This window comes from Salarias fasciatus, chromosome 20 (assembly GCF_902148845.1).
Source record: "Salarias fasciatus chromosome 20, fSalaFa1.1, whole genome shotgun sequence".
In the NCBI taxonomy this organism is placed as follows: domain Eukaryota; kingdom Metazoa; phylum Chordata; class Actinopteri; order Blenniiformes; family Blenniidae; genus Salarias; species Salarias fasciatus.
The window spans coordinates 3,112,279-3,139,127 of record NC_043764.1 but is presented as its reverse complement, the minus strand read 5'-3'; the positions used below and the strand labels follow the sequence as shown (position 1 = coordinate 3,139,127).

Here is a 26,849-nt window from a genome sequence, read left to right as displayed (position 1 = left end):
CATTGTATTAATGCTAATAAGGTGAGTATTACAGATTCACACATGCAAAGTTCATGCTGTATGACAAGTGGGATGATTACATGATAGAATGAGACACGGTTGGTTTAGGGCTCAGGTGTATAAGCCCGTTTTATTGAGCCAGAACAAGAAAAAACATGATTTTTATGCTCAGTGCAGAAACAATGACTCACACCAACTTCAGACGCACAGTAAAGATACTGAATCGGTTCAGGGAGAAAAGAATGTGGGCGAAATGTGTCGCTGCATCTCAGGACCCGTCTACACGACACCATTTCAAGTGAAAACAGAAAACTTTTCTTGTGTTTCATGGGCACAATTACACGACAACGGTGCTCTGAGACACTGAAAACACAACTGATCCCATTGTGGAACTTTTTGAAAATGCTTTGACCCCATGTCCATGGAAATGGAGAAAATTAAAAGTCTTTGAGAAAGCTGCGACTCAGACTCCATGGAAATGACTGAAAACGAAACTTCCTGAAAACGTTTCGACTCATCTCGGTGTAGACGACAGTAAACTCTGCAACTGGTCCTGTCGCGACTCGCAGTCCAGATCCTCCTGGTCCTGGTCCTGGTTCCAGTCCACATTCTCCTGGACTTGTTAGTTTTACAGTTGACAGCTACCTTAATAAGAGTCCAAGTTGGTGGTCTGTCCATATGAATGTCCGTGTTCTCCCATTGGTCATCTTTATGGGGCGACAGCCCCCACTAGTGGCCCAGCATGCTCACTACATTTTTATCAGGTTCCTTGGAAACAGATACCGTTAAGCGTGACACTTTTCTGAAACAAATACGATGCCTTTTCACTTGAAACGCAGTCATGTAAATGGAGCCATGGAGAAGCTCTTATTTTGGTAGTTTGGACACCGTCAGACAGGTGAGTTCAGGTAACAAGCTGTACGGTCAGAGTGCTGTCCCTGCTGTCCAGGAGGACCGCGCTCCAGCACTGCCATGATACTGGATGAGCTGTCAGTGCTACTGCCCAAACACAAAGTGTCAGATGGTTTGAGGTAGTAGTAATTATTTAGTATATAAATAACCTTTATATAGTACTTTAGGAGAATTACTTCTTATTTGGTCAATTGGTAAAGTAGCTATTAAACTAGGTACTATAGACAGAACAATGTAGTAAAATTATTTTCGGAGTTACTTCACCTTACCTGAACCAGCTACCTGCACACGACTGCTACGCATATATTGTTAAATATCAGCTTCCACCTGTTAATACTTGATTACAGTTACTAGATACTCCTTTAAGAAGCAGTGGTTTGAGTAAGTATTGCAAATGAAAAGTAAGTAATAGGGTTGATTGATAATTGATCGAGTTACTTTTGTGTTGCTTTATCAGTGACTGAGCTGGTTTTCTTCTTTTGCTCTCTAATTTGTAAGTAAGTGTGTTTGGTGTGTGTTTCGGACATGTCTGAAAGTAAGTGATGATGATTGTTAAAAAAAAATAATAATTTGAATCTTAATGGGAGGAAGATGCTCTATAATCTGGTGTCAGCTGGAATTACACGGAGAAGATGCTGAATGATGTGAAGTTACATCATTTGGTGGGAGGAAGAGGAGCGTGTGCTCTCAGTTTGATCAAATGGATGATTGGTCATGATCAGACTGCAGGTCATGACAGGAAGCACACATGACACAACTACCAAAATACGAGTCCGATCCTGGAACGAGAACCGTGTTTCCTCCAAGTGGGAGTTTGTGTTTGTTTAAAGAGTTCGTGGGTCACCAGAGAGTTCCTGCTCCTCAGCACAGGTGGAGAACGTCAGGAAGGCCCGGAGAGGGGTGGGTGTGTGTGTGTGTGTGTGTGTGTGTGTGTGTGTGTGATCATGAGATCTTGGTGGCGATGTCATCAGGCTCTGCACAGCGATTGGTCAGCAGCTTCCCTTAAAAGAGAGTAAAAACAGGGATGAGGTGAACATGATGCTCTTCAGCTCCTCTGAGGAATGTTGACACCGACTTCAAGTGAAAACACTAAACTTCCGTTTCATTCTGGGTGACTGTTGACGAACCAACGGTGCTCGTTACTCAGTGCAGATGGGAGAACGCAGGTTTGGAAAACCAAACGGTTTCCAGCAGATCGGTGTCTCTGCATCGGACACTGAAAACCGCAGAGTGAAGAATCCAGCAGATCAGGACGGAGACGGAAACCACAGCGACGATCCGGAGCCTCGGTCTGTCGCCTGCCTGTTTCGCCTCACGTTTACTTATTCATGGCTCATCATGACAGCAGAGGCTGAATCTGGTTATATGTTGATATTTTAGACCTTTACGCCCTCGAGAAGGCTGAAGAGGAGCACAAACCAAAAACCTGGGGTGACTGGGAGGATTTTCTTTAACTGGACAGGGAATTGAACCGCCACCCTGCCACGTGTGTGAGTGCCTTGCTCCTGGGAGCGGCTCAGCTGCGAACATGAAACTTTAACGGCAGCTGAAATATTCATCCTGCTCTCCAGAAATATCTGCACATCACAAGTCATCTGCAGCTGCACCGGCTGGGTGGAGGCGGAATGAAGCTCCACCCAGAGAGGGAGCAGCTCCATCACCTCCGAAAGGAGACGGAGCAGCTCCATCACCCCCGAAAAGACACGGAGCAGCTCCATCACCTCCGAAAAGACACGGAGCAGCTCCATCACCTCCGAAAAGACACGGAGCAGCTCCATCACCTCCGAAAAGACACGGAGCAGCTCCATCACCTCCGAAAAGACACGGAGCAGCTCCATCACCCCCGAAAAGACACGGAGCAGCTCCATCACCTCCGAAAAGACACGGAGCAGCTCCATCACCCCCGAAAAGACACGGAGCAGCTCCATCACCCCCGAAAAGACACGGAGCAGCTCCATCACCCCCGAAAAGACACGGAGCAGCTCCATCACCTCCGAAAAGACACGGAGCAGCTCCATCACCCCCGAAAAGACACGGAGCAGCTCCATCACCCCCGAAAAGACACGGAGCAGCTCCATCACCTCCGAAGAGACATGGAACAGCTCCATCACGTCTACCAGGAGAGAGAAGCTCCACCTGGAGACAGAGAAGCTCCATTGTTTCTGAAAGGAGAGAGAAGCTCCACCCAAAGAGAAGGACAAGCTCCAACATCTCCGAAAGGAGATATAAGCTTCAGTCAGAGACGGAGCAGTTCCATCAACTCCCGAAAGAGATAGAAGCTCCACCCAGAGACAGGGAGAAGCTCCATCACCTCCACCACCTCTGAGAGCAGAGAGAAGCTCCACCTGGAGACGGAGAAGCTCCATGACCTCCGAAAAGAGACAGAAGCTCCACCCACCACCACTGGCAAAAGATGGAAGTTCTGCTGAATTGAACAAGTTGACAGAAGCTCCACCCGCCCGTCCAATGAGTGTAGTTCCAGTACCTGGAGTCTGCAGCAGCATCACTGCGTTCTGTCCGGCTCGATCTTCGTCTCTCCGTTCTGTTTCTCATTTGACGACTTTTGAGACAATCTGGCAGCCTGAACAACAGCCTGCAACACGGCAATGCAATAGTCAGGCAAGGCAACACAGGAACGTAACAGCTCTGCAACATGAGACAGCAACACAAATATCAGGGAACACGACAGCACAGCTATGAGGCAAAGCGTCAGAAAGTTGTGCAGCAAAGTTGCTGTGAGACCTTGAAGCTTCTCTTCCTCTTCTGGACGTTCTGCTCCGGATGGAAAATGATGACGTAGACTTTGGGCATGTAGAGCATCCCGAGAGAGACAGAGGCGCTGAGAGACATGGACACGGTCAGAGTGGCCGTCTGGATGAACATCTGCGGACAACAGCACAGCGGAGCGACGGTCAGGCAGCTCCGGACGCATCGACGCCGGGGGACAGAGCGGGACGGACGGGACGGACGGGACAGACAGGACGGAGCAGGATGGACGGGACGGCCATCAATCACAAAGTAGCACAAGCGTCACTGCATCAGGGTCGATTATGTTGACTGGACTCGTGACTTCAACACGCTGTCGAGAAAATAAATAATAATAATAATAATAATAGATTTTATTTGTAATGCACTTTACATTTAAAATCAAATCTCAAAGTGCTACATGAGACACAGGATTTAAAAACAAGCGCAGGGTAAAAACATTACAATACAGCACACTTTAAGCAACATTATTGCTGGTATGCCTTTCTGAAAAGGAAGGTCTTCAGTCCTTTTTTGAAAGTGCCCACCGTCTGTGGGGCCCTAAGGTGGTCTGGGAGCGCGTTCCACAGACGGGGAGCTGCGGCTTCAAAGGCCCGGTCCCCCATGGTTTTGAGCCGTGTCCTGGGCTGAACCAGACGATGCAGTTGGCCTGACCGGGTCCGGGCAGAGGTGTGTGGTGTGAGCAGTTCAGTGAGGTAGGTGGGGGCCGCACCGTGCAGACAGTGATGGGTGTGTAAGAGGATCTTATACTCTATACGGGCCTGAATGGGAAGCCAGTGGAGAGTGTGAAGGATGGGAGTGATGTGCTCATATTTCCGCACCCTCATCAGGACTCTGGCAGCGCTGTTCTGTACATACTGGAGCTTTTGGAGGCTCCTGCCAGAGATCCCAGTGAGGAGTGCATTACAGTAGTCCAGCCTGGAGGAAACAAAGGCGTGGACAAGCTTCTCTGCAGCAGGGAGGGAGAGGGAGGAACGTAGTCTGGAAATGTTACGAAGGTGGAAGAAAGATGTTTTGCAAATGGAGGTGACATGATTGTCAAAAGAGAGGTGGGAGTCAAACTTGACCCCAAGGTTTGTAACAGAGGGAGAGAGGGGGATGGTGTGACCAAGGAATGAAACAGAGGTGAGAGGAGAGGAGCGGAGTTGATGAGGAGTACCAGTTTGAATGGCTTCTGTTTTTGAGCCGTTAAGCTGCAGGAAGTTTTGACTCATCCACGCCCCTATATCCTCCAGGCAGGAGCTGAGGGTGGAGACAGAGGGGGTAGGAGAGCTGTTGGATGAAATTTTAATGTAGAGTTGTGTGTCGTCAGCATAGCAATGGAAGTTTATTGCATGCTTGTTGACGACACAACCAAGGGGAAGCATGTATATGGTAAAGAGGGAAGGACCGAGTACGGAGCCCTGGGGGACCCCACAAGTGACGGTGTGTGGTCTGGATTTTGCCTCCCCCAGAGCCACGTACTCCGTCCTATCAGTGAGGTAGGAGTGAAACCAGTGAAGGGCAGGACCAGTGAGACCGATGTAATGCTGGAGACGGTGAAGGAGGATGTTGTGGTCAACTGTATCAAACGCAGCAGAGAGGTCGAGGAGGATGAGGAGAGAAGTGGAACCAGAATCAGAGGCCATCATCAGGTCGTTTGTAACTCTGATGAGTGCAGTTTCTGTACTGTGGGAGGGGCGAAAACCAGATTGAAATTTTTCATAGAGATTATTGCTTTTGAGATGATGATGTAACTGGGAGGAAACAACTTTTTCTAGGAGTTTGGAAATGAATGGAAGGTTTGAGATTGGTCTGTAGTTTGACAGGGGCTCAGGGTCTAATGTGGGTTTTTTGAGAAGAGGTTTTATGACGGCCGTTTTGAGTGTGGGTGGGACGATTCCCAAATAAATTTAAGCCCGGACCGGACCGTTTACACGCCTCACCTGAAAACACATGGTTTTTTGCATTTTCCTTTTAGAAAAGTTTTGCATTTATACGAATATCTATTCATAAAAAATATTTGTAATTTTTGACTGAAATTAAATTAAATTTAATTTTAAAATGTATTTCTATGTCATTTCCAGTTTCATTCATTGTTTTAATTTTAAACTTAATGCAATTTTTTATTCAATATTGTATTTTAAATGTTTATCACAAAATAAATGTAATTTTTTTATTCTAAATTTTAATTTTTTTTTAATCTAAATTTGATTATATTTCTGGAAATAATCTAACTTTTAATCCCAATTTTATTTTAATGTTTATTTATATTGTTTTATTTTTATACAATTTTTCAGATGTCATTTTCCTTTCAAATTTGTATTTTTTTGTCTAGATTTTGAAATCTACAGTGAAGCAACTGACTGATTACCTTTTATCAGCAGTAACTCTCCGGTTTGAGCCACGCTGTTAGCTGTTAGCTGTTAGCGCTCTGCGGCAGATCACCTCCGACAGGTGAAGGTCTGCCGCTCACAGCCGGACACACACCGCCACACACACTCTCTCTGTCTGCTAATGTCTTCAGAACCCGGGAAACGGGGTGAAATATCAGCGGCGGAGCAATCACTAAAATTAGAAAGAAAATCCCTCCGCCTCCCTGCTCTGCTCTGCTCCTCCTGTCACTCGGCGATAACATTCAACTCCTCCTCGCTCCTCCTTTCTCCTCCTCAGAGTCCAACAGGCACCAAAAAACAGGCTTTTTATCCTCTGTGTTTATCTGAGGATGACAGCACACACACACACACACACACACACACACACACACAAAAAGGTGCAGGAGGATTAACACACACACACACACACACACACACAGCGCTCTGTGTGTGTAGGTAGTTGTGAGGACATGAATCTGCTTACACACAAAAAAAGCCCTCAACACAAAGCGGCACACTGCAGGAGATGCTCACCTTGTGTGTGTGTGTGTGTGTGTGTGTGTGTGTGTGTTACAAAAGGAATTAAGACAGCGGCATAACAGTAGGGGTGCACAAGCAATGCACTGTAAACTCTTTATTCTCCCTTATTATGCTTATTTTTATGCTTTTTGTGTGTTTTGTATCTGAACAGATACGACATCACAGCATAGCTTGATTTATTATGTTATTACTATTTAATTACTGATACTTTATCAAACAGGGCGAGTTACCTGAGTAGTTACTGACAGTGTAAAGTAACTAAACATCAGTCTGGATCTCGGGAGCCTGGTGGTAAAACTACTCAGTGTTTTAGAGCTGTAGAGTCCAGTGCTAACATGTTACTGGAAAAACTGTCCGAACGTCTCCTCTCAGGTACATCAGTGAGTGGGAGGAAGATGCTCTATAATGTGGATGCTCTTTTCTCGACGATGACGGGGGCTCACGCGGGAGTAGATGGTCAATAATACAGTGCCACGCTAACAGCAACATTTTCAGAATGTTTCTGTGTAAACGAGAAATTTTTATCTGGAACAAAAAAATGCAAAAATGATCCGTTTTCACTCGGAACATTGCCGTGGAAATGGAGGTGGAGTCCGAGTGTTCTTCAAAAAACTCCACCTTCTGAAGAAGTTGTGTTTTCAGCGCCACTGAGCACCGTTTTCACCTGAACACAGTGTGGTCAACCAGATCAAAATGGACTTAAAGCTTTCTTCCTCCAGTAAACAGGAGTTTAGTGAAATAAAGACCTCTGTTTTGTAACAACGGAGTGACAATATCAAAAACAAGATCTTGAATCTCAGATCACTCTAGAGCAGAAAAACCCCCAAGAAATTTGAAGCGACTGTATAGTTGAATAAAAGCTTCGCCTTTGTGGAGTTTATTATTATAAAAGCTAAATTCATTGTTTAAACTGTTGGAAACTTTCTGAAAAACATTTTGATCGGTTCAGCTTCTGAGCTGCTGGCTGATGTTTCAGGTGTTTGCAGATTTGTTTGTCTCTGGAATCTAAAAGCGACGATGATCTCCTCTGTGTGTCATTTATCTTCCTGTCCTCCGAAAAGCTGCTGCCGTTCCTCTGCAGGCTCATAGAAATCCGCTGGACGCGTTTCCTTGGTGTTATTTTCGTCCTTTCATTGTCTCTTTTCATCTGTCGGCTGGAGCGCTTTGTAACTTTGGTTTTAACAAAGTTCTGCTGTAATTACGTCCTGTTTGGCTTCATAATCTGTATAATCCAGCTGTTCCTCTCTCTCTCAGCACTTTGTGTGTGACTGTGCGGCGTTTTATCTGCTGCATTAAAGACTGAGGCACAAATACAAAAAAAAAAAAAAAACCCTGCCTCCGCTGGCTCTCTCTGCCGCTTCGCAGCGGTTTAATACGCGTCTGGCCCGACGGCAGGGAAAACCCCACAACGCCGAGCGAGGAAATGTTGCAGTTCAGACCCTGTTTCCACGACGGTTCAAGTAAAAGTGATGCTTTTTCACTTGAAGCCAAATTTCATGGACGAAAGCAAATTGAGAAGAGCTCTTAAAACAATGTCCCTTCACAACGCAGACAAGCAAAACATTGGCTGTCAACTACAGTCCCACATGGGTCTACATGTTCAGCCTGTTGGTACAGGGGTCAACTTGAGTGTACAAGTTCAACCTGGTTCAAGATCTTTGTAAATGTTTCTCCATCCATCTATGTGGTCCTGGTTTCCTCCATCTTGACCTGGTTTTACACAGTTTTTCATGGTTTGACCTGGCTCTACATGCTTTCTTCTGGTTCTCGTTCTACATGGGTGCAACCTGATTCTGCATCTAGCAACTTGGTTCTAGCTTCCGCCATCTTAGCCTGGTTCAACCTGGTTCTCGATGCTTCTAAATGGTTCTACAGTCCATCAATTTATGCAGATCAAGCTTCCTCCATCTTGGTTCTGTGTAGTCTGACATAGTTTGACTTGGTTCTACAAGTTCGACCTGATTCTTCATCGATCTACTGGGTTCTACAAGCTTCCTCAATCTTCACTTGGGTCTACAAGTTCACCCTGATTCCAGATGTTTCTCAGTGGTTCTAAATCAATCTACATGGTTCTAGCTCCGTCCAGCTTGGCCCTGGCTTTCTGTGGTTCCGCCAGGCCCTGTTTCGTTCTCCCTGGGTCCAGCTGATTCCTCCAGGTTCTCACCTTCTCGGTGGACTGCGCGGTACCAAAGAAGATTGGCACAAAGGCAAGCCAGACGATGCAGGTCGTGTACATTGTGAAGCCGATCGGCTTTGCTTCGTTAAAAGTCTCCGGGACGCCGCGGCTCTTCACTGCGTACACCGTGCATGTTACCTAGCAACAACAGAATGACACAGATTAACAAGCAACAAAGAATTATGAGGGTTACCGAGCAACAAGGACGACAATGGTTTCCTGGCAATAAACGTGAAAAGGGTTACCTAGCAACCAAAGAGGCAAAGATTATGTAGCTACTGAAGGGACAAAGGTTGCCTAGCAACATAGACTGTAGATTTTCCACACGTATTACTCATCAATCGGCATTTATGTCAGAGATCATTGGAGAGGTTTGTGTTGAACTGCAGCTTCATCGACACATCTTCAAAGAGGGACGAAGCACCGATCACTGCGTTACCATGAGAACAATGCTGTAGCTCAGGCAGCAGATGATTGACAGGTCCGACATGTCACACTTCAGGATGCCTCGGGCCAGGTCAGGGTTTGGCGGGCGGAGCTCCTCGTAGTCGATGATGGTGTGAGGAGGGACCACGGCGAACCACACGAACACGCCGAGAACCTGCCGCACACAGACGACAAGTGGAACCGCGTGAGCAGCCGCCGCCGTCGGTCACCGGAGGCCGTATGACGGGCGCGGGCTCACCTGGACGGAGATGAGGATGAAGGTGATGGCGAGCTGGGAGGTAGGGCTGATGAACTTGGGCGGGGTCACTGACCTCTTGCCCTGTTCGAAAATGCGGTAGATGCGGTTGGTCTTGGTCAGCATGGCGGAGTAGGTGATGGCCATGCCGAGGCCGAGCAGGAGGCGGCGGAACGCGCACGCCACCACGCCGGGCTCGGCGATCATCAGGAACGTGATCAGGTAGATCAGGAAGATACCTGCAAAGAGGAAGTGGCGTCATCCTGCCTGTCGTGGAGGAGGGCCCGATGGGGTCACCGTCCGACTCACCTGTCAGCAGCACATAGCTGAGCTCCCTCCCGGACGCCCTCACGATGGGCGTGTCGTTAAAGCGGATGAAGGTGATCACCACGGCGCTGGTTGCTAGGATACCCAGCATGGCGAGGGAGGCGGGCACCAAGGCCCAGGGGGAGTTCCACTCCAGCTTGATGATGGGGGTGGGCCGACAGGCGGTTCTGTTGGGGGTGGGGCGCATATCCGACGGGCAGGTCTCACAGTTAAACTCATCAAGTTGATACTGATACCCGTCACAGAGCTGTGGTGAGAGACAGAGAGAGAGAGAGAGAGAGAGAGAGAGAGAGGGAGAGAGAGGGAGAGAGAGAGAGGGAGAGAGAGAGAGAGGGAGATCAGACAGTACAGATGCAGAAAGCAGAAACAGCCTGTTCTCAGTAAACTGCACTAGAGAGACTTTTGGACTGAAATTCAAGACCAAGACGGGTTTTGAGGAAAACACACTTTGAATGCCCTCTCGTTGGAGCGCTGACACTGACCTGATGTGAGGTTGTTGAAAAACAATAAAATGTGGAACCTTTAAGTTTAACGTCCAGTTGGAGCACGCCATCTCTCATGACGTGCGTGAGGACAGACTACACTATGGGTTATCCTTCATATCTCCATGGCTACAGGCTCGGCACCCTGATTGGTGGGTGCTGCGGACAGAGTGTTAGAGTCTGAATTATCCCGACAGGCTCGTGTTGGTGTTAACGTGGTGTGAAGTCGGCTTCACCTCACAGTGCCAGCAGCAGGGAACCCCCTTCACCATCTTCTTCCTCTCTCCTGGTTTACAAGGAAAACTGCAGATGGACTCTGGAACCAATCTGTCGCCTCCAGACCACTGCATCTCCTCCAGCTGGACACACAAAACGATTTTAGACACAATCATTAAATCAACCAATGTGGGGCAACTGAAATAAAGTACAAATTATATTTGCAGCTTTTTTGTGTCTTTGTACTTTTACTTTTGATACTTAAGTACATTTCATAAGACAACTTTTAGTTCAGCTAAACTGCAAAAAGTACCGAGTTACTTGGTGAAGGTTCTTATGACGACCTGTGTGAATAATGCTGAGCTGTCATGTGGATCGAGGGACTGTTCACACCACCGGTGCCAGTCAATGGATCATTTGGCACCGTGCCGCAAAGACAGAATGAAAAGTTTTATTTTGAAAGAGAATACTTAAATTTCCGTCAGTTTGCATTGAGTTTTATTTTGAAAATGTCTCACTTCCATGACCACCTCTTTCCTGCACTAAACTCCATACCTTTGGGTAAGGCCTTCTTATACACTGTTGTGCCGGTTCACAAAAAAAATTAAGTTGTTTAAAGCCGGTCTGTTGAGCTAAAATGGTTGGACATCTCTGGTTTACAAACAGCTGTGCTTGGAGTCAGTCATGATGCAACTTTTTGAAAGCGCTCCAACTCTGTCCCCATGTAAACAAGTGAAAAAGCAACTTCATGGCAAACGCTCAGTCTCCGTGTAAACATCGGAAACGCTGCTACTGTGCATGAGCGCCACGGCTGTAGAAAAGTTCTTGTGCACATCCTCAGTCTGTGATTTCTGAAACTTTGCTCAAACAAGAGTTCACAAAAAATTGTGTTTTCACTTGAAACGTTCTCAAATGATTATTAATTTGTTTGTATTAATTTGGATTATTAATTTGTTCGTCCAATAAACAGAAGCTTCGTGAAATAGAAACCATCAAGACAACAGCTTTGGCTAAAGCTAAAGCTAAGAGTGGACCAAGTGAGCTGGAGAGAGCCAGCAGCTCTGCAGAGTGTAACGTGGAATAAATCAATAGAGAGTGAGCCAACTGCAGCTTCAGTAATTCATTTCATTGAATCAGTGGCGAACTAGTTGCTGTGTAAAGTTAGAGTCATTTATTATTTACAGGTTTTTAAATAAATCCAAATCACGATGAACTTTCCAGCGTAGTTGTGAGTCTTACGTTGAGTCTGAGGTTGTTGGTCCACTGGCCGATGACGTGGTAACCCGGGTGGCTGTGATTGGTCATCTGGAACTGGAAGATGTCGTAGCGTCCCGGAGCGTCTCCATTCTCGTTGAACAAAACACTTGTACCGGCACTTCCTGAGAGAGCCAAGATAGAGCCAAGAGACCAAGCCCCGGGTCAGCTGGTACATCAGGTTATCTCACCTGGGATCACCTGAAACCTGCAGACATCACTGAGGGTTGTCTGACGTCACCTGAGATCCACCAGAACCACCTGGAATCACCTGAGATCAACTGAAATACACTGGACTCACCCAAAATCACTTTAAAATCTTGTTGGATTGCCTGGGATCTCTCAAGGTACTGAGGATCAAATACAATCACCAAGGACCATAAGCAATCACAAGGGATTACCAGATATCACTTGGAGTTGCTAAAACACTATTTACCATCAGGAACCACCCAAGATCACCTGGGATCACTGAGAATTAGGATTTTCTCTGATCCGGTGAAATAGAGAGAGTCATCTGAAAGTAAAGGAAATGACGTGGAAATCACCCTGGGATCACTCGGCATTACTAAGAATGAGCAGGAATCATCGACAAGATCCTGGAATCAATTGAATGTAACAGTTTGAGATCACTTGGAACAGAATAAGTGAACTCTGAGGTTCCTCGTGTGGAGGATCCAAAAACAAAAACACCAATATGCTCGTTCTGAACTTCAAACTCGTGTTTCCATTCAACCTGAACTTATCTGGCAGGAGCGAAACAAAAAATCCCTTCAACCGCCGCACCTCCACAACGGCCAACACTGTGTACCTAGTTCTTCCAGCAGGAATCCTCCTGCAGCTTTCAGCAGCTGTGGCCTTTAATTATTAACACACACACACACACACACACACACACACACACACACACACACACACACACACACACACACACACACACGCGCGCGCTGTGTTCCAGGGGGGAAACATGTAAAGTGCATTAACTTATTATCAGTGCCTCTGAATAAAGGAAACCATGCTGTGAAAGTCAAACCAGCACCTGAAGCAGGCACAGAGCGCTGCGGACCTCCAGGGGGCGCAGCAGAGTCCATTCAGATCAAAACTGAGAAGCTGTGCTGAGCTGTTCTCAACTTTAGTTTGACTAACATGTTGGTAAATCTTCCAGTCAGAATATTCTTGTTCTTTTGTAGATGAAGAACATTGATGTCAAGTGAAAATGCAAAACCTTTGTTGTCCTTTGGGTGTTCATGTTTGACCATGTAACAAAAAAAGAAAAACACTGTAGCATCACTTGACCACCAGGTGTCCCGGTGCCGAGATCGCGGACCCCAGTTCCAGTTTCTCTGTGAACCAAACACGCGGTTCACCAAAGGCCAAACTCCCAAAAATACCCACACACCCTGAGTGAGGGCACACTTCCACTCAACACATCAAATATTCACGGCACGGAGAAGAACGGAGTTGGTACAGCGATGGAGAGCTGAGAGGGAGACAGTGAGACGGGTGGACGGACTGATGGACAAACGGTGGACAGAGGCAGATTGACCGGTGGACAGAAGCACGAGCAGACAGGTGGACGGACGGGCCGAGGCGTGCCGCTCCGGTTGCTCCACATTCAATCCTGTCGGGTTTCAAGCTGCTGCTGCTTGTCATCTTCATAAAATATGGATTGGATGAGGAACGGGAAGAAGCTGCTGAACCCGGTTCTCAACCGTTTCTGCCTGGCAGAGTTCAAATGGAACAATTTGTCGGTCAGTGTTTCTTTTGAATGAAGTCAGTCTCCTTCATGTCTACAAGGCTCCCAGTACTCCTTCAGGTGGCCGAGCTCTTCGAAAACCTGCTTCAGGACCTGCGATGTCCTGAGATGTAGCTCGAGCCGTTTTGGACAATCAAGACGCACAGAAAGTTTTCACTCGAAGACCTTCTGGTGGAAACACTGGCTCAGACTCAAGATGCCACATACCTTCAAATTTAAAGTGTGAAGATGAGAAAGAGGACCAGCGGTTTAGCGCGCTGCTTGTTGCGGCTGAGTTCTCTCACCGTTGAAGTTGACTGCATGGATGTAGTCGAGCAGCAGGCGTCCCTCCACCGGGTCCATGTTGCTGCAGACGCCGGAGCTGCCGGGACACAGGTCCTGGTGCATGTTGTGCAGAGCGTGAGCCATGGCGTAGACGGCGTCGATCACGAACTGGACCTTCCCCTCCTGCTCGTACGTCGAGTCCCGCCCGATCCGCTCCTCACCTGCCGGCGGTCAACAGGCCACGAGTCACGACAGAGACAAGATGTCCACCTCACTGAACACGAGGAAGACGATCCATAATATGGATCTGTGTGTGTGTGTGTGTGTGTGTGTGTGTGTGTGTGTGTGTGTGTATACCTGTACATTTCTTCTTGTCAGGGTCCAGTTTGATTCCTGGTCGGGTCAGTTTGCACCTGAAGTCGTCCTCCCAGAACTCGGCAAACCAGATGTTCCTGCGGTTGTTCTCCAGAGAGCGGGACATGAAGTACTGATCAAACCCTGGACACACACACACACACACACACACACACAGAGGTATAAACATGCGACGCGTCAGAGTGTGTGAGGGCTGAAGCGTCCTGTGTTTACCGTCGATGGAAGCCCGTTTGGGCAGGATGGTGACGGCGCCCTCGGCGACGTCCTCCAGCTCGGTCACCGGCGAGCTCTTCGCCCCCCAGCTGTCCGACCCCACGAACAGGAAGTGACCCGTCAGGTTGGCACGTTTCGCGGCCTCGAGGACGCGTCTGTGAAGAATCCGGGAGAAAACCTTTACCTGGTTTTAGCCCTGCTGTGTGTCATCGACGCCGTGGCTTCTCCACCCTGGTCCTCGAGGCTCGGGGCGTTATTTCTCTCCCCGCTGGAGCATGCCTGATTGCTATGAGGGCCAGTTACTGGGCTTCTTTCCAAGCATGGAAAGGACAGCAGCACCAGATTGAGGAGTGGTGAAGCATGGAGAAAGCTAAAGCATGCAGGACACCAGGCCCCTAGGACTTCCAAGGTGAAAAGCTGCAGATCATAAGCATTAGCCAAAGCTAGTCGTTGTATATCGTCTGTAACAGGTGATGAAACTCAAACCCCTTTGGAAAGGAATAAGCAGTAACTGTAATCAAACAGTAACTTGCAGTGGAGGGTTTGCTTCACCTGATGTCGTCTTCGTTAGCGAAGATGATCACTCCTCTGGCGTTGCTCGTCTCCATCAGACGTTTGATGATCTTGTCGAACTCTCCGGCTGTGGGCTCACGGGGAATCTTCACCGACTGAGCGATGCAGACGCCGCCTGCCGGAGCCACAGCGGTCACTGAGAGGAAGGCGGGCTCGGCGGTTTCCACACAGGCAAAATCAAGGACGGGCTGGCTCATACCGGCTTCTCTGGAGATCTGCATGAAGGCGTCCACCCCGCTCTCCCCGTAGTTCCCTTCGGAGGCCAGCGTGGAGACGTAGTTCCAGCCCAGAGCTTTGACGATGTCCAGCATGGCCTGAGCCTGGTAGGAGTCCGGAGGAACCACCCGAGAGAAAAAGTCGTAGCGGTTGTTGTCGCTGAGCTCCGGGGCCGTGGAGGCGTAGCTCACCTGAGGGATCTATTGGACAAGAACAGAATCTGAGACCTGGAGGCACCCGAGCCAAACCACACAGGTGGTTTCATTACTCAGCAATTCATCATTTTGAACCCCGAACTCCCAACTGGAACCAGGGTTTGAATCCCTCTTCACAACTCGTCTGTCTTGCCTGTCTGTCCTATGTTTTTCTTTTTTTCTATCCCTTCACTCCAATCAGAACGGCAGAAAGTCTCCTCCTCTGAGTCTGGTTCTGCAGATTTCTTCCCATTAAAAGAGTTTTTCTTTTCCACCATCTCTTCTACTTGCTCATGCAGAATAGTTGGTTATTCTCTTGCAAAGTGCTGTAAATGACTGTGTTGTTTTGGGGTGTTATAGAAATGAACTTGAATTGAGTTCAACAGTCTTTCAACGTCTTTCCAATCCAGTGCATCCTGGTAGTTCTCTAAATCTGCAAAATTATATGGATATATTCCCAAAATAGTTTGGAACAGAAAGGAATCTTGACATTAAATTTCTCAGACATACAGTTACTGACTTCATTCCAAAATCTTATCTTTGAACATTCCTATTAATAAAGGGTTCTTTTATTATCTTGGTTTTTGGCAGATGAATCAGTGTCAGGAATACAGTTTGACATATGATGGAGTTTTTCAGGGGTTATACAAACCCTTGTACTAACTCCAGTCCTGTATTTCTGGTTGTTGTAGGCTTATATCGGTTTCGTCCATATCTTCTTTAATGTCCTCTCTACATCCATCCAATGGAGAAGAGTCCATTGAGTTTGACATGATCAGATTATAATTCGACAAAAAGTATGAAAGTTGTGAGAGTGAATGGTTGGTGATGGTCGGAGGGGCCGATGGCGCAGATTGGCAGCCTCGCTTCCGTCAGTCTGCCCCAGGGCAGCTGTGGCTACAGCAGTAGCTTACCACCACCCTGTATGGTGTGAATGGGTTAATGTGATATTGCAGTGTGAAGCGCTTTGGGCTCTGTCAGTGCAGGGTGAAAAGCGCTATACAAGTGTAGTCCATTTACCATTTACCTTTAACTCCCTGTTTTTCTATTTGTTCAATTGATTCAGGTACACACATAATTCCCCTGCTCCAGTTTATTTAGCTTCCTCGCCCCAGTTGACCTGTTCTCTTAGTGAATCCGTTACCCTGTTCCCTGTGTTCTGTCGACTTGCTCATCCGGTTTTGGACTTCACTCTGCTTTGGATTACTCTGCCCCGAATAAAACCCTGCCTATGACTCCTGATTGTCTGACCGGCTTCACCTTGCTCCGTGACACTGTGTGTGTGCTGTCTGCCACACTTGAATGGTTCTTTCCACAAAAGGGTTTTTTGTTTGTTTTTCAGTTTATGTAAAGATATTAGCATACTGGTAATTCTGGAGAACGCTGTGGTTCAATATTTACCCAGGCTGGAGGTGATTTGGGATCAAGTGAAGCTTGCGTCATATTATTGCATCTTAAATTTGGATTCTGCTTTACTTTAATCATTTGATCACAACCTGCAGAGAGCTTTGTTTCTTTCAATTATTAGTATTAATTCAAAATTACTTGCTAGTGTACTTAACAAATTATCACATTTTTTTGTGAACTATTAATTTTTTTAGTAAATCTTTGAGTGAATCAAACAGGCTTGTTTCCTTTCATTTCATGAAATTATTTGCATGAACATGCATGAACCATGAATCCAACAGTTATGACAGCTGCAGAATATATATGAAGACCTTGTCATGAAAACATCTGAGTAGCTGCAGAATAATTACATTTTTTTAAACCGTTGCCGAAAACATTAACTTTTTGATGCGAAAAAATATAAGATAATCCTAAAGAAAAACAGAAAATAACCAACTTGGTGTGAGACAAACGACAAATTCACACAGATGAGAACTGGGAATAAATATTCCATCACCGACTCATGGATCGATCAAGGCGTTGAAAACCTGTTTTGCAGCTTTTGTTTCTGGATGTGTGGAAGCACTGCAGTTATTGGTTATAGTTCTGGTTCTGATGAGTTTATGTGGCTGTTTTAACATGAACTCCTTTAAATGACAGATTATATTGCGTTGGTGAGATTTCTGAAACACACAGCTGCTAATGTCTCATTTAGTAGCTCGCATCCTTTTAGGCTAATAACTTATGAATATTTCCCCCTTTTATTTATTGCTCAAAACTGTCAGTTTTCCTACTTTCCCAGTTCTCAGGAAATTCCCATTTTACTGTAGAAAACAAGCCTTTGAGTTCTCAGGAATCATTTCTGAGAGCTCGAAACCTTGTTTTCAAATCTCTCATACCCCATTAATAAGTTCCCAGATCTGTAAGCGTTCGGATGTATTCCTCCAGCTTTTTCCAGTTACTCTTCAATAAATCATCAGGAAAAGCTGTTACAGAGTGATGGACATTGGCTTCTGAGAGCTCACAAAGTTCCCACGTTCCCCTTTGTGTTGTTTTTTTTATTCCCTACTCAGAAGTGGGACTTTTCCCACTTCCCAGTTACCGTGAAACACATCACTGATACAGAAATGGGAAGATTCCCATTTTCCCAGAGGGAATGTTTTCCAGCTCATCCTGCCACACGGCAAGCCTCTCATCTACAGAGCCGTTAACCCTCTAATGACTGCAGAGGATTGGAATACCCAGGGTCAACGGGCGCACACAGGTTATAGTGAGAAGTTAATTACTGGTGTGAGTCCGATATGACGCCTCAAGGGAAAACGCTTATTTTTTTTCCTTTTTGTTTCCATGGCAACGTCCTGAAAATGATGTATTTTTCCTGTACCACAAGTTGGTGCTGTTTTTGTAATGAAACCACACACACACACGCACATATACACAAACACACACACACACAGACACGATTCAAGACACTCATGAAACAATTATTGTCATCGTCCATCTACTGATCATGTCAGTAGATACCACAAATGTGGTGAACATGACCTGACAGAGTTTTCCTCACTTGATAAGGAGTCAGAGTCTTGAGTGTTTTCAGAAGGTGTCATTTCCACCTGTCTACACAGAGACAAGGGCCTGAAATTTCCTAGTTGCCAAGTTGCGTTTTCAGTGTCGTTGTGTAAACAGACCCACAAAATACAATCAAAGTTTTGTGTTTTCCCTTACTGCCGTATAAACAGGCCCTTAGATGTCGACTCTGGAATCGGTCTCTTCGCGGTGTTACTTAGCTCCTGCGTTTCCGCTTCCATGCACATTTCTGAAATAAAAGGTTTATAAAACTGCTTCACTGGTGTCAAACTAAATGCAGAAGTCATGTAAACTCGTGAAAAATTGAGAATATTCCCAGATTTTGACAGATTTGTTGTATCCTTCCTTTCTTTTCAGAGCTGTAGGGGCATCAGTGGTGTGTGTGTGCGTGTGTGTGTGCGTGTGTGTGTGTGTGTGTGTGTGTGTGCACGCACACTCAGGTGATCTCCATTCCACTAATTGTGAGGCGTTGAGCACCGACTGACTGTTGAATTGGGTCAGTCGCCATAAAGAGGGCAGATATTTATGTAACCACTCATTTGGAAACATATGTTTAAGCTAATTATCTCCACTGCGTGGAAACGTCGTAACACACATTCTGTAGACTCTTCAAAACATACCTGGCCCTGTACGGACTGACCCACATTCTTTCAGTGAGACTTGGGTGCTTCGATCCAGAACCTCAAAGGAGATTTTCACTATTTAAACCTCCTGGATTCTTTAAATCAGAACAGGATTCTTCCACTAAGTAAACCCAGAAGCTGTAAGACTTTGGTTTGACTAACATTTTGGTAAATCTTCTACTCAGAATATTTATTTTTCTGTCTTTTAAAGATGAAGAAGAGTGTTTACACAGCCACAATGTTTTCTAGACAAAAAGGAAAACTTTGATTGTGTTTCTGTTTGTTTACAAGGAAACGGTGATAAACTTCTTAAAAACAACTCCCAAGTTGGAACTTTTTGAAAATGCCCCGACCCAGTCTCCATGGAAACGGGCGCCATGTTTTTGTGTATTGCACCGTGTGTATGTGGTTTCATTACAAAAACAAAAAACAGCACCAACTAGTGGCCCAACAAGGAAACGACATCATTTTCAGCGTTTCCGCCGTTTCTGTGTGAACGGACGTCGTTTTCAAAAAGCTTCAATGGAAACATAAAACTTTCCTGGAATGAAAACACAAAAGTATAGTTTTCACTTGAAATGTGTAAAGCTGGCCTTTTCTCAAGAGTTTTACAAAAACAGCAAAAAAAAAAAAAAAAAAAAAAAAAATTTGCTCTGCAGGTTGAACGATCCATTACAGGCTTGAAAGGATTATCAGCAATATTAGCTAAATAAACATAATTGTTTGGCTTGATACTCAACTGTATTGCAGTAATGAGTTGAAGAAACCAAACATTTAATTTATTCATAGGGTTATCTTTTTATTTTATTTTATGTGAAATAAAATAAAATAAAATTTCAAAAACAAAAATCAAAATGAAAAAAAAAAATCAAATTAAACATTCATCGGACGAACTTATAAAATACTCTTCAAATATTACCGGCAGATCAGCGCTCAGTAAAAATATTCTAAAATTTTAACTGAAAGATTTGGACGACATGATTGAAAAAAGTAAAACGTAAAAGACAACGAAACACCTTCAGTTCTTATTTCTTGCTGTTGTTTTTACATTGTGTCTGAGCCTAACAGTCAGAGCTCAGCTGCAGCGAAACACCCGTCACCGGTTCAGCTGCAGACAGTGGTTCCAGGTAAACGCAGGCCGCACACACACCCACACACATGGTGTGTGTGTGTGTATGAGTGTGTGTGTGTGATGACTTCCACTCAGCGTAACCTCGTTAGGACGAGGTCTCTGGTGCCCTGTGAGGACAACCGGGCCCGACAAACAGTTTAAACCGGAAAAAGATGCAGAAAGGTGAAACACACACACACACACACACACACACACACACACACACACACACACACACACACACACACACAGGATTAGTGTTGTGTAACATCCCAGCCAAATGTGTGTCAGAGCCTTTATAAAATGAATAACAATCACATTAACACACATTGCTGAACGTGTGTGTGTGTGTGTGTGTGTGTGTGTGTGTGTGTGTGTTTTGGGTGTGTGTGCGCGCACAGATTAATGAAGGGTTCCACATTAACAGGAGCAGACCTCGTTATGACGGCCATCATCATCACACAGATCCTTCAGTGGACCGAAACAAACAGGAACTCTTTAAAGCGGCCTTGTTTCCAAAACACACAAACTTTGCTCCAGCTTCATCTGTGTTCTGCTGACTTCTAATGTCTTCGACTGCCTCCTAATTTCTTGAAATATCATCACTACCAACTTGTAATATCTTTAAGTGTTAAAAACGTCCACTGTCTTCATCTGTCTTCAATTGTCTTGGACTATCTCAGAGCTCCTGTCAGTGACTTCTACTGTTTTCTACTGTTACTGTCAGTGATGAGCACTGTCTTCCATCTTGGATTATCTTGTACTTTCTTCACATGTCCTTTACTGTCAACGCCTTGTTTACTACTGTTTTCTAAAGTCCAGAGTGTCAGCAGTTTGGATGATGACTTCTGTCTTCCACCACCTATAAGGGGCCACAGAGGGGGTCCACGGCACTATATTATCTACTAGCTTTAAATGTCTTCTGCCATCATGTTCAACTGTCTTTCAATATATTCTGTGAGCTTCTACTCTACTACCGTGGGTGTATTCTATTGTCTTTTCCATCTGCTGGAATGATTGATAACCTCACTGTGTTCTGGCCTCTAGAGTTCTACTGTCTTCCAGTCTTTTATCATGGTTATCTTCTGTTGTCTCTCTCTTGTAATGCTGTCTTTTACTCAGTGTCTACTGTCATCTTATGACGGTCTCCGGTTTTCTGCTAAGAGCATTATTGTGTCTTTTAATGCCTTCCATCGTCAGCACCTTCACTGTAAACATCGTCAAAAAAAGATTCTTCTGCAGCTTCCAGCTCGTCATTTCCTCAGTATCAGAAAACCGCTGAGAAAGGAAGAAACACATCTGAGTTATTGTGTCTGCGAGGACTCTAATCTCAACCCTGGAAAGAGATACAACCGACAAACAGGCCTTTTGTCCCAAACTGAGCAGCGCACACACACACACACACACACACACACACACACACACACACACACACACACACACACACACACACACACACTCTCTCTCTCTCTCGCTCTCTCTCTCTCTCTCTAACAGTCATTAAAAGCTTTCATTAGAGTCGGTCAGTCATCCAGACACAAACTGTCTATTTAAAACACTAATCCACCAACCAGACTGTTTCATCCACCATGTGCCAAACGCTGTCTTCTCGTCTTGTCTACTGTCTATTGACAGTATTCTATAAACACCTAATGTCTTCTACTGATGTCTACTGTCTTCCACTACCATTGACTACGTTCTACAAACACCTGTCTTCTACTAATATTGACTATTTTCTCCAGCTACTGTCTTCTACTGTTTTCCACAGACATCTACTGTCTACTGTCGTCTACTGTCTTCTATTGCTGCTTAATGTCTGCTTTCTTCCACTGTTTTCCACTCTTGCTAGTTGCTGTCTATCGTCTTCTATTGCTGTTCATTTTCCACTCTAGTTTGCTGTCTTCTGTTGTCATCTAACGTAACCTGCTGTTATCAGTTATGCTTTTCTATTGTTTCCTGTTTTCTGTTGCCTTCTTCCTTCCACTGTTTTCATGGTTTTCTTCTATTTTATATCTTTTACTCTTGTCTTCTGTGTTAATGTTAACTATCTTTCTGTTTCCACTCCATTCTACTCTTGCCTACTTTCTTCATGGTCTTCTTTTATCTTCTACTGTTTTGCTCTCATCTACACGTCACCTGTACGTTCCTCGGTGTCTGATCTCTGCGGGAGTGTTCTTACCTCAAACAGTCGCAGGATGTTGGCCACCATGATGGACACGGAGCTGGCCGACGCGCCGATCACTCCCACCACCCTCTCTGGTTTGCGGATGAGGGGAGGCTCTCCGTTGGAGCAGCGGATGTCCGACGTGTCCTTCTGGATGAGCGCCTGGACGAAGGTGAGAGACTGCTCCAGAGCGTAGGTGTCTCTGGAGCAGGTGTCCAGGATGCGGGCGCCCAGCGTGATGTTCGGCAGCAGCCCGGAGTCACTGTTGATCTGGTCCAGAGCGTACAGCATCGCCTCCATGCGGTGGATACCTTTCTCCTTCTTCAGCTCGCCACAGTCCAGTCCGTGGGGGCCGCGGGCGTGGACGGGGAACAGGCCACCCAGAGTGATGTCGCCGGGTATCTTAATGGAGTGAGGGTGGAAGTGCTGGTGAGAGGCGTGCACCTGGATGACCTGTCCACCAATCCAGACCCAGACGGACAGCAGAAGGCGGGGCCACAGAGGGGGTCCGTGGCACTGAAGATGACGGTGGTGGTGGTGGAAGGGGTCCGAGGATAAGGTGGGGCCTGATGGTGCCATAGTGAGGTGATGCTCAACAGACAGTTTTCATCATGGTGTGGACACCTGAGGAGAAATCAATCAATCAATCAATCAATCAATGTAGCCAGCCAATGAAGTAACCTGTCAAATGACTAACCATCAAACCAACCAATAATAAAGCAAGTACTGAAGCAACCAGCTAATCAGTTCATATCCAATCCAATTAACTAAACAGTCAATTCATCAAACAACCAAGTAACAATCACATCACCAATCAATCAAACCAACCAATGAACCAACGAAGCAACAACCAGCCAAAGAATCAACAAGGCAATGTCTTCACCAACTATCTAAACTATCAACTATCTATCCTGACCTCTGTAACCACAACAGTATTGGTCAGACACACCTGCATTAATCAGCTCATCCTATCATGAAAGACAGGAAACAAGGAGCCTCCTGAAGTTCAGGAAGTGGTTGAGTTGTGCATAGAGTCCATTAACTATGAAGTCATTATTGTACTCAAGTAACCAGTTAACCAGTATTGCAGCCAGATTTCACCATCCAGTCAAGAAACTAAATTTACAACACAAATAATGAAACACCCAACAACCTGATATCTCACCCCTCATCAGGTAACTTACCAACCAGGCAGTCAGTCTGCTCCCTAAAATACCAATTAACTACCCAAGTCAATGACAGCGCGTCAGGCTAACTGACTGGTTTGAGTAAATGTGGCTTTAGTACAAAAAAAAGCAGTTTTTTTTTGTTCTTAGTATTTTTTTTACTTGCTCTATCTGCACACTAACACATTCTTTTGTGCTTAATTTCTAAAGCAGGTTGGTTCCCTCACATTGATTTTTTTTCTGAACTTTGATTTGCGTGATTTCCAGACTAACTCCAACACCGTCTCCTCTCTGATTTCCTCTGGTTTTAAGACTGATGACGAGCTCAGATGTTGGATTCTTAGTGCTTTGAAAAATTGTCAGCCTCTGGTTTTAGTCGGGTTGTCTGCTGATTTTTGGACCGCCGTTCAGGCTTCATGTTTTAACTTGAGTTTTTCTGTGGTTTTCAAGCTGGTATTAGATCTGCCTGTGTGTGACATGAAGCACTCAAACACACTGGATTATGTTCAAGGAAGAGATTTACATATAACCGCACGGCATCAATACTTGCAGTGTAAATGCGGTCTTAGATTTCATGAGCTTCAAGCCACATGAGAGAAAGCATTTTCTCCTGGTTTTGCTTCTCCAACCGTAAGACAAACTCTCACTTTATTCAACGACACCTAAAACTTTCAGCTCAGACCTAACTTGAATACAGAGTTTGTGTTTTCATGTCTTTTCATGTCCATCTGTTTTTATGTGTTTCACTTTGACCCTGTAAAGCTCTTAGTGCTGCTTTGTGCCCAGCAGTAACTCAGAAAAACAAAGAAGACAACATAAAAGCTGTTAGTGGAAGCCCCAGAGCAGAGAGGGAGAGTGTCAGAGTGTCAGGAAGTGGTCACACGGCGTACAGATGTTTTCTATTAGACACCAAAAAAACAAAAAACAAAAAAACAAAAAATCCAAAAATCAAAGGAATGTTTGAAACTGGATCCAAATGCAGAGTGAACACAACTGGAAAGCCTCAAAACCTCAAAACACTGCAGACAAAACAACTAGATATGGAAACACCCACATTTTATTTCACCAGGAATGTTTCTGAAAACATTATTACTTCTTAGCAATGAGATGATAACACATTACTACAACTTATAACATTACTATTACATCCAGTGACATTTCTATTCCTCTTAGGTGAAACGGTTAAAGAGTCGCAGAGCTGCTGTCACTTTGTCCTGCTCACTGATCCCATTGACTTCAGTTAGAGCATGTTCCTCCACTAACATCCAGAAAATCGAGCATCTTCCTCATGAACTCCAACCTTTACGTGACCTGCCACCCGCCCGTCCTGCTCCTAGGACTCCAGCCGCCAGAGGCTGCGACATGTGCTCATGTTGACTTATACCGTCATTATTTTCACATCAAGATGTCCCGAGAAAATCATGTGGAGATGAAGAGTTTGATTCCTGCTTTTGGAAAATTGGGAATGTATTATTTAAAGCTCTGATGGGTTCAAATGTAAAAGTCAGAGAGTATTACAGAAGCTGTTTAAATTTTAACAGACTGAATCCATCTGAAGCCCAGCCTGCTCTCAAAGTGTCATGATTTAACCCTTCAACATGCTTTTCAGCGCTTTAACACACTCAAGGCTTTTACTGAAGCCTTAACAGCATGGTAAATGGAACCATTCAGAGAAGGTTTATTTCAGCATAAGTCTGGATTTTCTTCAATGAGTTCAGGGCGGATATAAAGGACACACGTTTATTCCGAGTAAATGGGGGAAAACGCAACTTTTCGCTTGGGTTCCATCTATGTGGAAATCAGGGAAACGACAATTGTTCCAGAAACCCTCCGGCACCGTGGAAATTAGATTACTGAAAAATATTCTGAAAAACCTCAGGTTCTGTTCTACGAAAACGTTGCTGACTGAAAACGGCTATGCTGGAGTAAACATCTCTTCTGCACATGCGCAGGTAGATTGATTACGTGCATTGCATATTGTTCTCTGAGCAGAAGTGTGTGGCTTCATTACAGAAACAAACAGCAGCACCCACTAGTGGTCAAACATGAACACTACATCGCTTGCAGTGTCTTACTTTGGACATCCTTTTCAAAACTTTGCTACATAAAGGTGAAAATTCTTTAAACGAAAGTATAAAAGTGATACGTTTTAATGGGAAACGAGGTGTAAAGGGATTTAAGGTGATTTAAGAGGTCAAATCCAGTGAGTCTCAGTCTGTTTTTAAAATTCCACGAGTCACAAACGGAACCAGGTCTTATTTTAACATTCCCATTCGTGTTGAAGAGAAAATCTGTGTCGATATTTTGAAGAAAGCAGCTCTACTCCGAAGAGTCTCGATCAGGTCTGAATAACCTCAGTGCAGTTTGAAGTAAAGAGTCTGATTCCTTTTCAAACAGTCCAGGTCTGGTTAAAGAGTACAGATCTTTCAAGGGTGGAAATGTAAAAACAAGACCTCAGTCTGAAGAAAAGGAATCGTTTTAATCCAACAGTCAATGTTAGATTAAGGTTTCTGATGGTATTCTTCAAGTGACTGTCACTGTAAGTGAAGGGTTTTCTCCTCACAACAGATTTCATTAAAGCAAAGGAAAAGATGCAGTTAATCAATTAAACGTCAGGACTCAGGAGGAAAAGGGAGAAATTGATGATTAAAAGGTGCAAAGATGATAAATCCAACTCCCATCATGAAAGAGAGAGTTGTGAGCACGTCTCACTGTCAGCCTGACGAGATGCAGCAATAATAAATAAATCTAGATGTTACTGATTACAGAAGTTGTGTTTAGTTTCATTGAGCAGAATGATGCTGTTTTAGTCTGAAACCCTCGTGTTGGATTATTAATCCGGATAAATCTGTGAGGGTGGGGGCTGGGTTCGGGACTCACCGTGTCCTCCCGGTCCGGAGGTCCGCGTAGAGCCGCTGCGGTCCCGGTCCCGGTCCCGGTCCCGGTGCTGCCCCGGTGTGCCTCCTGCCTTCAGCCCGCCGCTCGGACGCTGCAGGTCGGTGAGAGAGCGGCTCCGCTGCGGCCGCTCCTCCAATCAGCGGAGGACTGGAGCGACAAGCAGCCGACGGTGCAATTACAGCCCCGCGGCGCGCGCCCGGGCGCGCGTGTGCCTGCTGTGCGAGCGCGCGCGCGGCAACACGGCGATCAGACAAAACAACACAGAAACGCAACTATCAGGCCACCTGTTCAGGTGTCCCATAGGTGCCGATTGTTTACCTCCCGGTGTGTGTGCGTGTGTGTGTGTGTGCGTGTGTTCACCTGCTCAGGTGTTTCCCGCCTCCTGATGTTTCATCTCTCTTTGATCATCCTTCTCTCCCGCCGTCTGCACTAATAACAACATCTGCTGTTGCCATGGGAACAGCATCCTTGTAAATAATCTAACAATAAAACTAATTCGGATTCTTTTTGACGAAGACAAACAAACAAGAGTTGAAGAAAACGGGAACATCAACAGCCACTGACAAGTTGCTGGAAAATACTGGGTTGGAAAGAGAAGTGAGCGTTCACCACTTTCC

At 45.4% G+C, this 26,849-nt stretch overlaps 1 protein-coding gene across 1 annotated transcript; it reads right to left on the bottom strand.

The window, feature by feature from the left end:
- Positions 1-130: 130 nt before the first annotated feature.
- grm6a (glutamate receptor, metabotropic 6a) lies at positions 131-26,309 on the bottom strand. The gene is made up of 16 exons (XM_030118771.1): positions 26,215-26,309; positions 22,184-22,792; positions 15,087-15,303; positions 14,867-15,002; positions 14,315-14,469; positions 14,084-14,224; positions 13,747-13,947; positions 11,695-11,834; positions 10,476-10,598; positions 9,740-10,004; positions 9,434-9,669; positions 9,188-9,349; positions 8,737-8,886; positions 3,655-3,795; positions 3,398-3,505; positions 131-1,913 (listed from the first exon to the last, which is right to left on the bottom strand). The coding sequence occupies exons 2-15, from the start codon at positions 22,745-22,747 to the stop codon at positions 3,416-3,418; spliced, it is 2,721 nt and encodes a 906-aa protein (XP_029974631.1). The 5' UTR covers positions 22,748-22,792; positions 26,215-26,309; the 3' UTR covers positions 131-1,913; positions 3,398-3,415.
- Between the last annotated feature and the right edge of the window lie 540 nt (positions 26,310-26,849).

Bases quoted from the DNA above. Each gene is read 5' to 3' on its own strand.
- grm6a (XM_030118771.1), bottom strand. From the start codon at position 22,747: ATGGCACCATCAGGCCCCACCTTATCCTCGGACCCCTTCCACCACCAC. The intron at 10,599-11,694 runs GTAAGACTCACA...TTGTGTGTCCAG, and splicing joins CCAACAACCTCAGACTCAAC to CTGGAGGAGATGCAGTGGTC. The intron at 3,506-3,654 runs GTCTCACAGCAA...GCCGTGTTGCAG, and splicing joins AGAGGAAGAGAAGCTTCAAG to GCTGTTGTTCAGGCTGCCAG.